The sequence below is a fragment of the Bipolaris victoriae genome (genome assembly GCF_000527765.1).
Source record: "Bipolaris victoriae FI3 unplaced genomic scaffold scaffold_171, whole genome shotgun sequence".
Classification (NCBI taxonomy): Eukaryota; Fungi; Ascomycota; class Dothideomycetes; order Pleosporales; family Pleosporaceae; genus Bipolaris; species Bipolaris victoriae.
Genome location: NW_014575221.1, coordinates 1 through 14,318, shown reverse-complemented (window position 1 = coordinate 14,318; position 14,318 = coordinate 1). Strand labels below are relative to the sequence as shown.

The following is a 14,318-nucleotide window of genomic DNA, read 5'->3' as shown; positions in this document are numbered from 1 at the left end:
CTTCCTCAGCACTGAACCAAGCGGGTCGCGGACGGCTTCCGCGAAGGATTGCGAAGGATTGCGCGGAAGGAATACCGCGTAGACGGGAACTACCATCAGCTCCACTTTTCCGCCGGCATGCTCCTTGTAGGAATATGCGCCATGGCCATTATTGAAACATGGGCCAAGCCGCCGACAATATCGGAACGCCCAATTCCGCAAATTCCGCCGCCGCCGCAAACAGTTGTGGTAAGTCCGGTCTAGCCTGGACGATTAGCAAGGTTGCTGTGATTGGTGCACTGAATTGAGCGTCTGGATTTGGTAGTTGTGAGCATGGATTGGAAATGCTCAGTCTCTTTCGATGTGAGAACCTAATTCAGACCTAAAGCATTGTTGACATCTAGACGAACGATATACCAAAATACACAGCAGTGACATCATTCTATTTCCATCCAGTTCGAAATCATGGCTGAATCCATCGAAACTAGGCTCTTCATTAACAATGAGGTACTGATTATCACAACCCTATCTAGACACAACTAATCACGCGATACCAGTTCCGGAATGCTCGCTCTGGAGAGTCGTTTACCGTTAAACGATCCTACGACGACTCCATCATCGCAGAGAATGTTCAGATTGCTGGCGAGCAAGATGTCAACGACGCCGTCGACGCAGCTCATGCTGCATTCAAGCACTGGCGCAGGACGCCGGCCCCCGAGCGTGCAAAGTGCATGCTCAAACTCGCCGACTTGATCGAGGAGAATCTGGAGTGGCTTGCTGAGCTTGAGACAGCTGCAATGGGCGCCCCGATCTCAGCTACCAAGTGGATTGCATCCACAATGCCAACGTGGTGGCGTTACTACGCTGGCTGGACCGACAAGCTCGGCGGCGAATCTCTTGAAGACCTCGATGGCTCGTACAGAATGGTTCGATATGAGCCATTGGGCGTATGTGCGGGCATCGCCTCCTGGAATGCCACCCTCTTCTACCTCTCCTGGAAGATTGCTCCAGCCGTAGCAGCCGGCAACACCTTCATCTTCAAAAGCTCAGAGAAATCACCTCTCGGTGCCCTTCGTTTCGCCGACCTAGTCCGCCGCGCAGGCTTCCCACCTGGCGTCATCAACCTCGTCACTGGCTTTGGCCAAACCGGCGGCCTCCTCGCTTCCCACCAAAAGATTCGCAAAATCAGCTTCACGGGATCTACCATGACAGGCCGCAAGATCCAAGTTGCGGCCGCAAACAGCAACCTCAAGCGCGTGACGCTCGAACTCGGCGGGAAATCCGCCGCCATCGTCTTCGATGACGCAGACATCGACGAGGCCCTCACGCACATGTCCCAGACCTTCCTGCTCAACTGCGGCCAAGTCTGCGCCGCGACTTCGCGCCTCCTCGTCCAGGACACCATTGCAGAATCCTTTGTCGCAGAGCTCAAGACACGGTTCCAGGGCTTCGCAAACGCCCTCGGCGATCCCAGTGACCCAAACACCTTCCTTGGCCCCATCGCAGACCGCATGCAACGCGAGCGCGTAACCTCCTTCATCGACGCCGCCCGCACCGAGAACCTCAACATCCTGGCAGGTGGCCAGTCCCAAGGACCCCAGAACCAATTCATCCAGCCAACCATCATCCTCGACCCGCCATCCTCGAGCACGCTATACCGCGACGAGATCTTCGGGCCCGTGCTAGTCATCAAGACGTTCAAGTCTGAAGTCGAGGCCATTGATATGGCGAATGATTCCGCCTACGGGCTTGGGGCCGCGCTGTTCACCAAGGATGTGGCGCGGGCGCTGAGGTTGTCGTCGGACCTCGAGTGCGGGTTTGTGGGCATCAATATGCCAATTACGCCCTCGGCGTATACGCCTTTTGGAGGGGCCAAGGAGAGTGGATATGGTAGGGAGGGCGGAAGGATGGGATTGATGGCCTATTTGGAGCCAAAGACTGTAGCCATTGCTATGAAGCCGAGATTGTAGGTGGCTTCTTTGTGCAGCTAGTTACTCAAATTTGACCCTTCTCTTACGATACTGCTCTCGTGCTAGTGAGACCTTGGGCTGGTGTATATGATGTAGACGTATTCGGCTTTCGTTGTTGCTCATGTAGTGTGCTTGACGAGTCCTTGTCGGCTTGATCGAGAGTATTTTCCAACATCCTAAGTGCTCACGGACGCACGCTTGCTCCGGCAAAAGGCACTTGACCAAGTTGCGGAAATCAAGGAAGATCTTGAGATGGTGTTCAAGGGGATGGCCTCTCGACGAATGTGGCAAACATCATGATAATACATTAACAACCCCTATCCAAAGCATGTAAGCCAAACAGCCCAAGGTACATCCTAAAATCATAACGAGACACTAGAAATATCCCCTTAAAGATATAATCTTCCATCACTCCCTCACAGCCATACCCTGCAAAACAAGCGTCGGTCCCGTATACCTCTTTTTGGACCTAAACAGATAGTCGATCGTAACAAGTATCAACACGCCCCCCAGCACCGTACTCGCATAATTCATATTCTTCGACGTGACGGGCTGCGCCGTCGGGAATAGCAAAAATACGCTCGTAAAGATCAGAAAACAGATCGACAAGGCATTCACCAAGATGCCTGCTTTCCCCAGCTTGAACGGCCCCGGCACGAGCATCTGTGGCGTCATGAGGCGACGGTAGAGCATAAGGATGATGGGCATGAGATAGGAGAGGTTAAGCCCGACGACGGTGAGGGAGAGGATAGCGGCGAAGGCAGTCGAGGACGCGATTTGCAGCGCGCCCAATAGGATGATGATGGCCGTGGACACCAACAGCGACGTCACAGGAATCTGGCTCTTACTTCCCAGGCGCCCCAACGCCGTAGAAAACGGGGTTCCGCCGTCGCGGGCGAACGCCCAGAGGATGCGGGATGTCGCGGTTAGAAGGCCGAAGGTGGCCAAGGAGGCGGAGATGATGATCGTGGAGGTCATTGCGCTGGCAGCGGCCTTATTGCCGCCTGTGACGCGGGTGAAGATGTGGATGATGGGGAAGGGGCCAGAGGCGAGAGCTGCGTCGAGAGGGCCCATGTAGAAAAGGACCGGGAGTAGGACGGCGAAGCCCATGGCGCCGTTGATGGCGATGGAGAGGAGCATGGCTTTGGGAATGTTGCGGGCTGGGTTGGGGATTTCTTCCGACATGTGGGTTGCAGAGTCGTAACCTTTACATTTATGAGTTAGCGATCAAACCATTGTGAAGGTGGTCGGGGTGCGTACCTATCATCACGTAACAGGAGGTCAACATTCCGAGAAACCAAGCGACGCCATCAGAGCCCCAACCCGTGCTGTTGCGGAACTCGGTGAAAACGAATTTCGCACTGTTTGCTTCTGGCTTCAAAGCCAGCAAAGCAATGAAGATGATGAAGAAGAAACCAACATGAAAGGCGAGAATGGCGTTCTGGATGTACGGCAAGATACGGTTGCCCCAGAGGTTGAATGCAAGCGCTACCAGGGTAATTCCCCAATAGATACAGCTATTTTGCCATGGCTTGGACACAAAATCAGGATTGGAGAGCGAGATTAAGCCCAAGGTGAGATTGGCTGCTCCAAATGGAGCAGATGCTGTGAAAGCGTGCCATCCCAGAACTGTAAGCCATCCACAGTACCAGCTGACTGAGGCTCTGATTGATGGCGGGCTGAGTTCGGCAACGAACTGATACTGGCCGCCTGCGGAAGGGAACCTGATGGGAAATCGTCAATGAAGGTCGAATGATATGGCACTAGTGCTACTCACATGGCTGCAGCCTCAGCCAACGACATACTGGTCAACATGTTTCCAGCAAAGGACACTACGCGAAATTGTTAGTATCCAACTTTAGTGCACTTTTTGGAAAGCGTACCGATATATCCATAGACGAGAGATACTGGTCCGCCGCTAACCAGACCAGATCCCATTGTACTGCAAAGTGCCTCCCATGTCGCCATCAAAGACACAGCAAGTGCCATCATGGAGAAGAATCCATACACTTTCGGTGGCTGTGGAAATCAGCAATTCAGTTCGCCATGAGTTGATGTTACTGGCAATAACTCACCTCGGCATGCCCAGCCTGCATGTCAACATTTGTAACCTTGCCGATGCCATGATCATCATCACCACCCTTGAGTTCGAACATGGCCTCCTTGTTGCTGGGGTTTGTAGGATACAGCTTCAGCCTCGAAGCCGAGAGTTCATTCGAAGCACGCTGCGGCGTCTGCATGTCGGCACAAAAACTACACAGTCACCTCAGCGAAGTGAGGGAGTCTGTAGAAGAAGAGATGGCCGTAGTGCTGACCAGCGACACGGTTATAGGGAGGGGATGTTACAAAGCACGTGACGGCGCTATACGCGGCCGTTCCGAACAAGCGCTCGACTTATCCTAAAGAGGCAGAGCTTATCAAGAAACCTCGAGTCAGTCCTGCGACAGATAATGTGGCAGGCCCATGAACCCTTGAAAAGATTGGGGGTTTGTGCGTGGGGTCCGACGTAGATACGCAGCTTTGTGCTCCAACTTCGGAAACTGCTTAGCAGGGCGTCAGCAAAATGGGTAGCCTGCAGACAGTTTGCTGCGGGTGGGCATATACGACGGAAACATGGCTGGGATTACAACAAGGTTTATTACAGCTATTTTGCATATCAGCTCAGAATATAAGCGTCTATATTTATTACTATTTTAATTACTGAAAGGAGACAAGATTTTCGTTCTGTTTTTGACCTATATCCTATATAGAACAGTTCTTAAGCATTGCAATGGATAATTCATAGCATATAGCTCTATAGCAGAAAATCGCAAAGAAATATATAAAATTCCTATTAGTAGAGGGGGAAAACAGCAATTGAATGGTATGATAGGGGAAGAACGCTTGTAGTATAGAAAACTGAGTAATCCAGCATTTGTTACTTGGATAGGGACCCCTATATGCTCCGTCGAATGTGACCGGGCGCAGTACACAAGCGGAAACAACGGTTGCGGGGCCCGCTGCAAGACAGCCCAAATGAAGGCCCGGAAACGGGGACTAAGTACAGCAAATGGACCGACTCTTAGGCTTCGCCCGGGGAATCTCCCCTTCATAGTATGTATCTTCTGGTACTAGTTAAGCCACCCCCGCATTTGATGATAAATGAGGGTATTGCTGGTTACAAGGGGCGGAAGGTCTAGGCCTACTTGTTAAACCTTCTTGACGCTTGGCTGGCGGCTTGGAAATGTGGAGGTCGGACCATACCTACACCCACGGTGGCGATATGGGAGCACAGACTTCACGTCTACTCAACGCAGTGTTTTCAGGTGTAATACTAGCCAACGTGGATGGGTCCGTGGAAGAAACTTGTATTTCACATCGTCGTTGAATATAGTCAATAGAAGTGTGTTTACAAAACGCTCAAAATGTTATTCTCACTACTTCTGAGTGCTATCTAGCCAAGTGACAGTCTTATACTGGACGAACTCCTCGAGCCCTTGCTTCCCGTTAAACCTTCCAAACCCGCTCTTCTTGAACCCACCGTGTGGCAGAGCAAACTCATCATGCACAGTCATTGTATTGATATGAGCAGCTCCAACATTCAGTTGCCTTGCAACCCGAAGGCCAGCCTTCAAATCCTCTGTGAAGACGGCACCAGCTAGTCCATATTCTGTATCATTACCCAGCGTGATGGCTTCTTCCTCTGTGTCAAAGGTGTATAGCGATGCACTTGGGCCGAATGACTCTGTGCCATAGATGTCCATGTCGGGAGTGACGTTGCCGAGGACGACTGGAGACATTTTCGATTCGACGTTGGTATCGACTACAGCGGGGTTACCGTAGATGAGTTTGGCGCCCTTGTCCAGTGCGTCTTGTAAAAGTATTCTGTTCTTCTTTGCAGAGGCGTTGGTAATGACGACTGGGCAGTTGTTTGCAGCACCGAAGGTCTTGCTGATGGCTTGCTTGAGTTGCTCCTTGAAAGCATCCGCGATGGACGAATGGACGAGGATGCGCTCGGTAGACATGCATATCTGGCCAGCCTGTTGCAAAAATGTCAGAAACAGTCGAACGGCTTAGCTCATTCATAAAAGCGTCACTTACATTCAAGAAGGCACCCAGCGCGCATTGCTCCGCGGCGTTCCTGAGATCAGCATCCTTGAGGACAATGGCACTTGCCTTGCCACCCAACTCCATAAGCACTGGCTTGAGATGCTTCCCAGCAATAGAAGATATCACACTTCCCACGTGCGAGCTTCCCGTAAAGTTAACTTTGCGCACAGCCGGATGAGCAATCAGTGACTCTGTAATCTTGGGAGCATCAGCAGGTCGGTGGAACAGGAGATTGAGTGCACCATCCGGCAACCCGGCCTCTCTGAAGACATCTGCAATAGCCCAGTAACACCGCGGCGACAGCTCTGGGCCTTTTAGAATCGCAGTATTGCCCGTGGCGAGCGCGAATGTGACTGCACGGAAGCCTAGGTGATAGGGAGCATTCCTGTCGCACGAACAAAGCATCAGCCTGGTTCGTAGTATTCGAGGTGCAGTGTAGAGTACAAAAATTTAGAAAGGTGTTGCAACTCACCAAGGGCCGATTCCTAGCACAACACCATAAGGCTCGCGATAAACAATAGCATGCGCACCATCCTGCATCACGTGAGGCACAAAGCCCTGCACCGCGTCTGGAATCCTCCCAGCCGTGTCCTTCAGCCCTTCAATAGACAAGCCCAGAATAAAATCTTGATAGTACTGGTCCGCTCCAATCTCGTGGTGCATGTAATCTCCCAGCTCCCTCTTGCGTTTGGTAATAATGTCGGCAGCTCGCAAGAAAATGTCTCGACGGGCTGACGGTTTGGTCTGCGACCATGCCGGGAACGCCTTTTCGGCTGCTTCGACGGCAGAAATGGCGTCCTTTTCTGAACACGATGAGGAATTCCAGACGTGTTTTCCGGTGGCGGGGCTCTGGACTTCGAAAGATGTGTTGGTTGTTACATCTTGGCCGTTAATGATGAGGGGGATTTGGTATGCATCACGACTTCGCAAAGATCCTGTCAAGTGGAAGGATCGAGATTGCTGGTAGTTTCTGCAGAAGGCTCTGGGCAGCTGCCCTGATGTCCTGAAAAGTCGCATCATCTTGTTCTCTGCGTGCAATGGGTTGAATGGCTGTGGGAAGCTGCAAGGGCTCAATCACATTTATTGTTTTTGAAGTCTGCAGTTGCCCATGATGATAGACCAAACCCTGGATTGTTCATACCCTTGATCCTTGATCGGCCGTGTTTTAGCGATTCGCGGTCATTCGTAATGCCGTTTCGGGGTGGTGGACGTGGCTCTTTGCATTCCGGAAGCCGCGCGCTCCTTCCGCGTAGCGTTCCGTCGCATTTTAGAACATGCGGAGAAGGCGCTTGGGTGTTGAAGACCCAATCATGAGCACTACACACACTCGACACAAAGATACCATCAAGTCTTTCGCTCCACGTTGTGACATTGGATCTAATCTTGTCCATGGTTGCCATTGAGTGTTTCGGAATCTACAAAAATACTACTGAACATCACCAAGACACACTGCAAATCGCCCCAAAATTCCTTAGGCCTTGACGCCGTTCGTACCCCTTCGAGCAGCTAGTTTCTCCGCCACGTCTTTGTGCATATCGTACCTGTATTCTGCGTCAGCAAAGACATTCTCTTTAAATAATACTTAGTACTCACGTGTTCATCTCCTCAATTGTGAGTTTGTTCTTCTCATCCGCAACCGTGTAATGAGGATCGTTCTTGTTGCTGGAGAAGCCAATGCGCTCATGGATGTTCTCGCTCGCTCGCGCCGAGGCTGCCTGCACCTTTGTTCCTCTCGGCTTCCTGACCTCTTCGAAAACTTCAAGAGCCTCGCGAATGTTACCGTTGAAATTCTTTTTGCTGAAAATCGTGCCAAGAGCTCCGGCGTCCTCGATGGACTGGCAGGCTCCCTGACTCTGATCAGGCATCATCTGCATATATTTAGCGTTAATTCATTCAGCAATGGTAGCTAACATACCGGGTGTGCGGCATCTCCAATGATGCAGGCCACTCCTTTCTGCCAGTACGGGTACGGCTGGTGCTTCCAAAGCCTCCATGGTCGGATCTCGTAGCCAATTTCCAAGTGCTTGAACACCTGGCGATCTAAGTCTGGATACGGTGCGAGCAACTCTGGGAGGGTGGCAGCCTCGTCCCAAGATTGATTCTGGAAGTCACCCGCTTCACGCGGGAAGAAGCAGTAGTAAGAGAGAAGTTTTCCACCATTGCAAGGTGATAGGACAATCTTGTAGTGCGAGTGATACCCACCCCAGTATTCGATTGCAGCGTTTTTTGAGTAGTCGACCAGCCCGAGCTTGACAGCCTCGTCAGTGTCTACGTTGGTGTGCAAGCAGCTCCAGGATGCTGGGACCTTGTCGACTTTGATGCCAAGTACATTCCGAACAGTCGAACCAATGCCATCGGCACCGATAATGACGTCGTGTTTGGCTGTCACGCCGTTCTCGAATGTGACCTCGCCAGTCTCGAGGTTGACGTCTTTGGCCTTGTGATTGACCTTGAGTTTTGCGGGCACGCCTTCTCCACGCTGGCCAACCGCACTATCCATAAGCATGGCATGCATGTACTGCCGGTGGAACATGTAGTAGTGCTACTGAACATCAGTCACTAGTCCCAGACGAGATGCAAACCACTTACATAGCCCCATTTTTCTTTGTAGTCATGGAGGTCATAGACACTTGCTGGTTCGCCAGTTTTCCAGTCGCGGCTAATGAGCTGCCTCAGAATTACCGGGTCGCCAAGTTCAATATTCACTCCCCATTCCTCGAGCCACCTTGTGCCATTTGCGGCGCACGATATGGAGGCCCCTACTTCTCCTGCAAAATCTGCGCGCTCGTAGATTGTCACAATGTGCCCTTGCCGTCGAAGGGCAATAGCAGATGCCTGACCTCCAATCCCTCCGCCAATGATGCCCACATTGAGGGCTCGCCATCCTGGTTGAGTCATGGTGTCTTGTGGTGGTTGAGGGATTTGTGTCAAGGGTCGACTCAAACTGAAATATGACTGAGCTTCAGCAGTGATAAAGATCCGCTGATGCGATGTTGAAGCAAATGTTTGCAGTTCTAAAGCATAAAATTATCGATTAACTTTGGCCTACGGGCTCTTGATATCCTCTCCAGCTTTGATGCCCCTCACGCGACCTCCTAGCCCACGGATCCAGGGTTTGGCGCGGCCGCCGACACCATACTTGGCCTGTCATGGAGTCGATCTGTGATTTTGCCTTGTGTCTTACCGGACTCGCTCGCGATCGCCCGTTGGTTGCGACGCACGGTCGGAATTTCCTACACCATTCCGGAGTGTATTATGTCAGCATCCGTCGCCGCATGTGGATGCATGCCTCGAGGAAGAAAAGCAAATAGCGGGAGCATTCAGTAAAGTAGTACCTTCAAGTCGAGCGAAGTTCCATTGAAGCGAAACAAGAAAGGAACAAGGTTGGTGGTCTCCCCCAGAAAACAAAGACGTTCACTGACATGCGTAGTCAGCTAGCATTCATTCTTCCCAATCAATAACACCGCATTACCCAATTATAGCACAGGCAGAACAGGTCGTCCAATATGGCTTCCAAAGTGCGCGCATCATTTGAGCTCACGGGACGCAACTATGTCGTCACAGGTGGTGCCCAAGGTATCGGACTGGCCTTGACGAAAGCAATTGCTGAAATGGGCGGCAATGTTGCCGTCTTGGATCTTCAAGACAAACCGCTTGATCATTTTGCACAACTGGCCAAAGAAACCGGTGTCAAACTTCCATACTTCCGCGCCGATGTGGCAGACGAAAGTTCGCTCAAGAAGGCGTTTGCGGACGCAGTTCAGAGCCTGGGAAGGGTAGATGGTCTTGTGACTAGTGCAGGGATCGCACTTGAGAAGCCATTTGCGAAAACCACTAGCGCAGAAGTAAACAGGATATTGCAAGTCAACGTAAGGCTCCGCTGTTCATCTCGAACTCAATGTGTTGGCTAATATTTCATTACAGGTAACTGGCACATACACGGCAACACAGCTGTTCGCCGAGCAAATCGAAAAGCAAGGAACCGGAGGATCCGCCGTCTTGATCGCCTCCATCACATCGCACACTGTACTCCCAAGTCACAGAATGTCTGCCTACTCAGCGTCAAAGGGTGCCGTGAGGATGCTTTCTCTAGCACTGTCTACAGAACTGGCGCCTCTCGGGATCCGAGTCAACTCGATATCTCCTGGCTTCATTGACACCGAGCAGACCAAGTTTGTGCGCGACCACAACCCCAAGATTGCGGAGTTGATGTTCAATGCACCACCTCTCAAGCGCATTGGTACGACAGATGACTTGGTTGGGTCAGTGGTGTACCTTTTGAGTGATGCGTCTAGTTATACAACAGGCACGGATATTGCGATTACAGGTGGCTTGCATGTTGGACGTCAGATTGATACTTGAGTTTTGTAGTAGAAGTAGTAGAATAAATTTTGCACCTCAACCATTGAACATACTGAAATGACCGTGTTATGCTGGCGTTTGCATTATCCCCATTCCTTTCGCGGGGATACCAACCACTCAGTCTGGAGCACTACAACTCTGAGAGAACGACTCTAGTTCGTGAATTCAGTTCAGTCTCCAGTGCCCGTTTTCTGAGATCAGAGGCGAAAAGGCATGGCATTTGGACATGTAGAGATCTGGCTTACATGTTCACCCAAAACCCACGTTGATCCTGCTCGCAACCATCTCTCCTCGGTAATACGAGAATGAAGTTGATGGGTAATCAGAAAGTTGATTTTCAGAAACGCTGCGGATCAATCATCGTTCTAGAGCAAAACTCATGACGAATTGAATGCGCTCGGTCGTTCCGCCGTGAATGCGGCTAGTCCGGCACACTAAGAGAACATTTAGTAGCGCCGATAAGATAATCTTTCGGGGTCCAATACCGTGAAGACTAGACTAGGATACATGGCGGTAGGCCGCTTATGCCTCTCGCGTTCCGTGTACCCCAACTGCGTGTCTCTCGTCCGACCGTGAGTTATGTGTTTGAAAACATGTCAGGCGACATAGATTCCGCAGATGCGACACCTTCCGTCACAGTCGGCTAGTCCTCTATGCCAGGGCGCAGTTATGTATTCCCGTGCATCTAGTCGCATCCTACATATTACTAGACGGTGACCAAGCCGGCACCAGTTGATGACGGATTTATTTGTTTGTCTGCTCCTTTGTATTGACCCATTAGCGCTGGAAACCTTCACCTCGAACACCTCTTTTCGGAATTGGCCCCTGCGATTGTACTGAGAACAATTGCGTGCTTGATGTTAAAGTAATCTAAGCTCTCTTCACTTTCTGATCGAAACCTCGAACTCCACAACGATTTGATCAGAATAGGTAACTGAAAATGGGCGCCGAACATGATCTTGTCGTAGTGGGAGCTGGTATGTCATTGCTGCGACTTCCCAACTCATGAATGCCAAGCTAAACAATGATGCGCAGGCTGGTTTGGTCTCGCTGCTGCAAAATCCTACATTGAACTTCATCCCGGCGAAAGTGTCCTAGTCGTCGATGGCGCGAGCTCCTTTGGCGGGACATGGTCAGCCGACCGTCTCTACCCCGGGCTGAAGTCAAACAATTTGTACGGGTCATACGAATATCCCGACTTCCCCATGCTTGAATCAGTGTATGGCGTGAAAGAAGGCCAGCACATTCCCGCCGCGGTGCTTCACCGGTATCTGACGGACTTTGCCAAACATTTTGGGATCGATGAGCGAACGAGACTGAACACCAAGGTGGAGGGCATCGAACCTAGCTCCACTGGTGGATGGCTAGTAAAAGTGGTGAATGCAAGTGGTGAACCAGAGACGGTCGATACCAAGAGATTAGTGCTTGCATGCGGACTCACCTCGCAACCCAACATCCCCCAGTACGAGGGAGCCGACACGTTTGAATCGCCCTTCTTCCACGCTAAAGACTTCTGCAAGCGCTCAGACACGGTTGGTACATCCAACACCGCTGTTGTAGTAGGAGGTGGCAAATCTGCAATGGATATCGCATATGCCTTTGCGACTGAAGGCAACGCCACTGTAAACCTAATTATACGGCCAACAGGACAAGGCCCGGTATGGCTCGCCCAACCCTATGCGACACCATTCAAAAGGGACATGCAAGAGCTTCTTCACACACGAGCGTTAACTTGGTTCAGCCCATGTGCATGGGGAGACGAGGACGGATTCGCGATACCGCGTGGCTTCCTCCACCGTACTGGCATGGGAAGGCTGCTCACCGACAACTATTGGAACAACATGTCAGCCGAGATAATCGAGACAAACGGATATGATGACCACCCCGAAGTCTTCAAGTTAAAACCATGGAATCCAGTATTTTGGACCGGCAGTGGCCTGGGCATTCACAACTTCGATACCAACTTCTTCGACCTAGTAAAAGAAGGCAAAGTACGCGTCCACCTCGCCGATATCTCCAAGCTCGACGGAAAGACCGTCCACCTCACAGACGGCGAGCAAATCTCCACCGACGTCCTCGTCTGCGCCACCGGTTGGAAAAAAGACGTGCCCCTAAGCTTCACAAATCTACCCCAGGGCGGCATTGGTCTGGCCCAATCCGGCCAAGAAAAGGCTGACTTGATTGAGAAAACCAATCGCGAGATTCTGGAAAAATTCCCGGGGCTCAAACGCCAACCCGTCGTTCGCTATAAGCGCAAAGACGACGACCTCCACCGCATGTACCGCTTCATGGTCCCCCCCGCCCTGGTCAACCAACGAAACCTCGCATTCGCAGGCATGGTATCAACCACCAGCACCGCACTCTTCGCCACCATGCAAGGTCTCTGGATCTCCGCCTTCTTCGACGGCAAGCTGGCCCGTGTTGCTTCCACCGAGCAAGACATCACCGCAGAAGTCCTACGACACACGCAGTGGGGCCGATACAGGTATCCATGCGGCTACGGAGACACGATCCCGGACTTTGCGTTTGAGTCGATGCCGTATATAGATATGTTGTTGAATGACGTAGGCATTGAGACGCATCGCAAGAGGAATCAGATTGCGGAGATTTTTGAGCCGTATAAGCCAGCGGATTATAAGCAGTTGGCGAAGGAGTATTTGGAGCTCCGCGAAGGTAAAGGGGGTGATAATAAGAAGATTGTGTAAAGTTTTGACTATGTTGACGATTGATGTGGGCTATGATGACTGGGCTTTCGATCTCGTGGTATGGCATGTGTGGCCAACTTGGGGCTTGCGGCGTTGTTTTCACTTTGATAGCGGTTAAAGCTTTCGTGCAATGAGAAAATCGATAACGTCCATCCCTGTGTGGCGGAACACCCTACGTGACGAGACGCCACAGACAATCTCTAACATAACAAACTTAATAACAGGCTAGAAGAATAGATATTCTTAGAATAGTAGACCTAGGCTATAACGCCTATTCTCTCTTAACGTCTTTTAAAAATAGGTTTAGCTTATTATATAATATAATAATTTGCTATAAGTATTATATAACCTACTTTACTTTAGCTAGTAGTATGTTACAAGTAACAAGAAGGATTCTCTCCTTGACAAGTGACGAGATGGCGGAAGGCCTATGGACGTCCACGTCAGAAGGTAATGATCAACGCGGGGCGCTGATCACGTGATGTGGCATCTCGCCAAGACAAGACATCTGGAGATGCCAAAGACATCAGAGATGTCAGAGGCTTGGCCAGATGCCAGACCGGAAGCAATGAGGATATAAGGATGGATGGATTTCATTATTTACTCTCGTTGTAGTTAACTTAAATAGTACTTTCTTACTAGTTACTTTACTTAATAAGATTATTACTCGTTAGTCTATTTAATATAGATTAGTAGTTGTTAAACCTTTATTACCTTCTATCTAAGCACACCACTCTACTGCATCGCCAGACAAACTCTTACGGAACACTAGCGTAATACTCGCCTGCCTTAGTACGGACTAGGACAGAGAAGTATAGATCCTAACCCCGTATAACACTTTAACCACCTACAGATTTAGTAGATTAGAAGATTAATAATAGGATACCTAATTAAGATTTAAGATATCTTATAATTACTCTTAATCTTAGGCTAGTACTGGGGGACTAGTACAGGGTCCCGGACCAGTGCCTAACCCAGCAATCGACGATGAGATACTGACGCCGAGTGACGACGAAGAAGTGGATGAAGANGCTTATTACTTACGAGAACTAAGGAATCTTAGGCACTAGGCTAAGATCTATGCGTAGTAGATAGCTAGTATATAGGATATAATTAATTANCTCTTAAGTTANCTAATAGCTACGCTAAACGAAAAGCCTATAAAGAAACCTAAGATAGCTATACTAGAAAAGTATAACGGAAATCGCGATAG

At 50.5% G+C, this 14,318-nt stretch overlaps 6 protein-coding genes across 6 annotated transcripts; 3 read left to right on the top strand and 3 right to left on the bottom strand.

The window, feature by feature from the left end:
* Positions 1–444: 444 nt before the first annotated feature.
* COCVIDRAFT_42851 (hypothetical protein) lies at positions 445–1,949 on the top strand (the record flags this gene model as incomplete). Its single annotated transcript, XM_014695220.1, has 2 exons — positions 445–486; positions 537–1,949. 2 exons carry the CDS (start codon positions 445–447, stop codon positions 1,947–1,949), a joined length of 1,455 nt encoding a protein of 484 aa, XP_014550706.1.
* Positions 1,950–2,357: 408 nt separating this feature from the next.
* COCVIDRAFT_114819 (hypothetical protein) lies at positions 2,358–4,189 on the bottom strand (the record flags this gene model as incomplete). The annotated part of the gene is made up of 5 exons (XM_014695219.1): positions 2,358–3,154; positions 3,210–3,673; positions 3,727–3,781; positions 3,833–3,968; positions 4,025–4,189. The coding sequence occupies 5 exons, from the start codon at positions 4,187–4,189 to the stop codon at positions 2,358–2,360; spliced, it is 1,617 nt and encodes a 538-aa protein (XP_014550705.1).
* Positions 4,190–5,365: 1,176 nt separating this feature from the next.
* COCVIDRAFT_42849 (hypothetical protein) lies at positions 5,366–7,058 on the bottom strand (the record flags this gene model as incomplete). The annotated part of the gene is made up of 3 exons (XM_014695218.1): positions 5,366–5,968; positions 6,030–6,423; positions 6,511–7,058. 3 exons carry the CDS (start codon positions 7,056–7,058, stop codon positions 5,366–5,368), a joined length of 1,545 nt encoding a protein of 514 aa, XP_014550704.1.
* A 451-nt stretch (positions 7,059–7,509) lies between these two features.
* Positions 7,510–8,936, bottom strand: COCVIDRAFT_20902 (hypothetical protein; the record flags this gene model as incomplete). Its single annotated transcript, XM_014695214.1, has 4 exons — positions 7,510–7,579; positions 7,632–7,906; positions 7,954–8,580; positions 8,628–8,936. 4 exons carry the CDS (start codon positions 8,934–8,936, stop codon positions 7,510–7,512), a joined length of 1,281 nt encoding a protein of 426 aa, XP_014550700.1.
* A 608-nt stretch (positions 8,937–9,544) lies between these two features.
* On the top strand, positions 9,545–10,400 carry COCVIDRAFT_114821 (hypothetical protein; the record flags this gene model as incomplete). Its single annotated transcript, XM_014695217.1, has 2 exons — positions 9,545–9,907; positions 9,963–10,400. 2 exons carry the CDS (start codon positions 9,545–9,547, stop codon positions 10,398–10,400), a joined length of 801 nt encoding a protein of 266 aa, XP_014550703.1.
* A 940-nt stretch (positions 10,401–11,340) lies between these two features.
* COCVIDRAFT_114813 (hypothetical protein) lies at positions 11,341–13,105 on the top strand (the record flags this gene model as incomplete). The annotated part of the gene is made up of 2 exons (XM_014695216.1): positions 11,341–11,377; positions 11,436–13,105. 2 exons carry the CDS (start codon positions 11,341–11,343, stop codon positions 13,103–13,105), a joined length of 1,707 nt encoding a protein of 568 aa, XP_014550702.1.
* Positions 13,106–14,318: the final 1,213 nt, after the last annotated feature.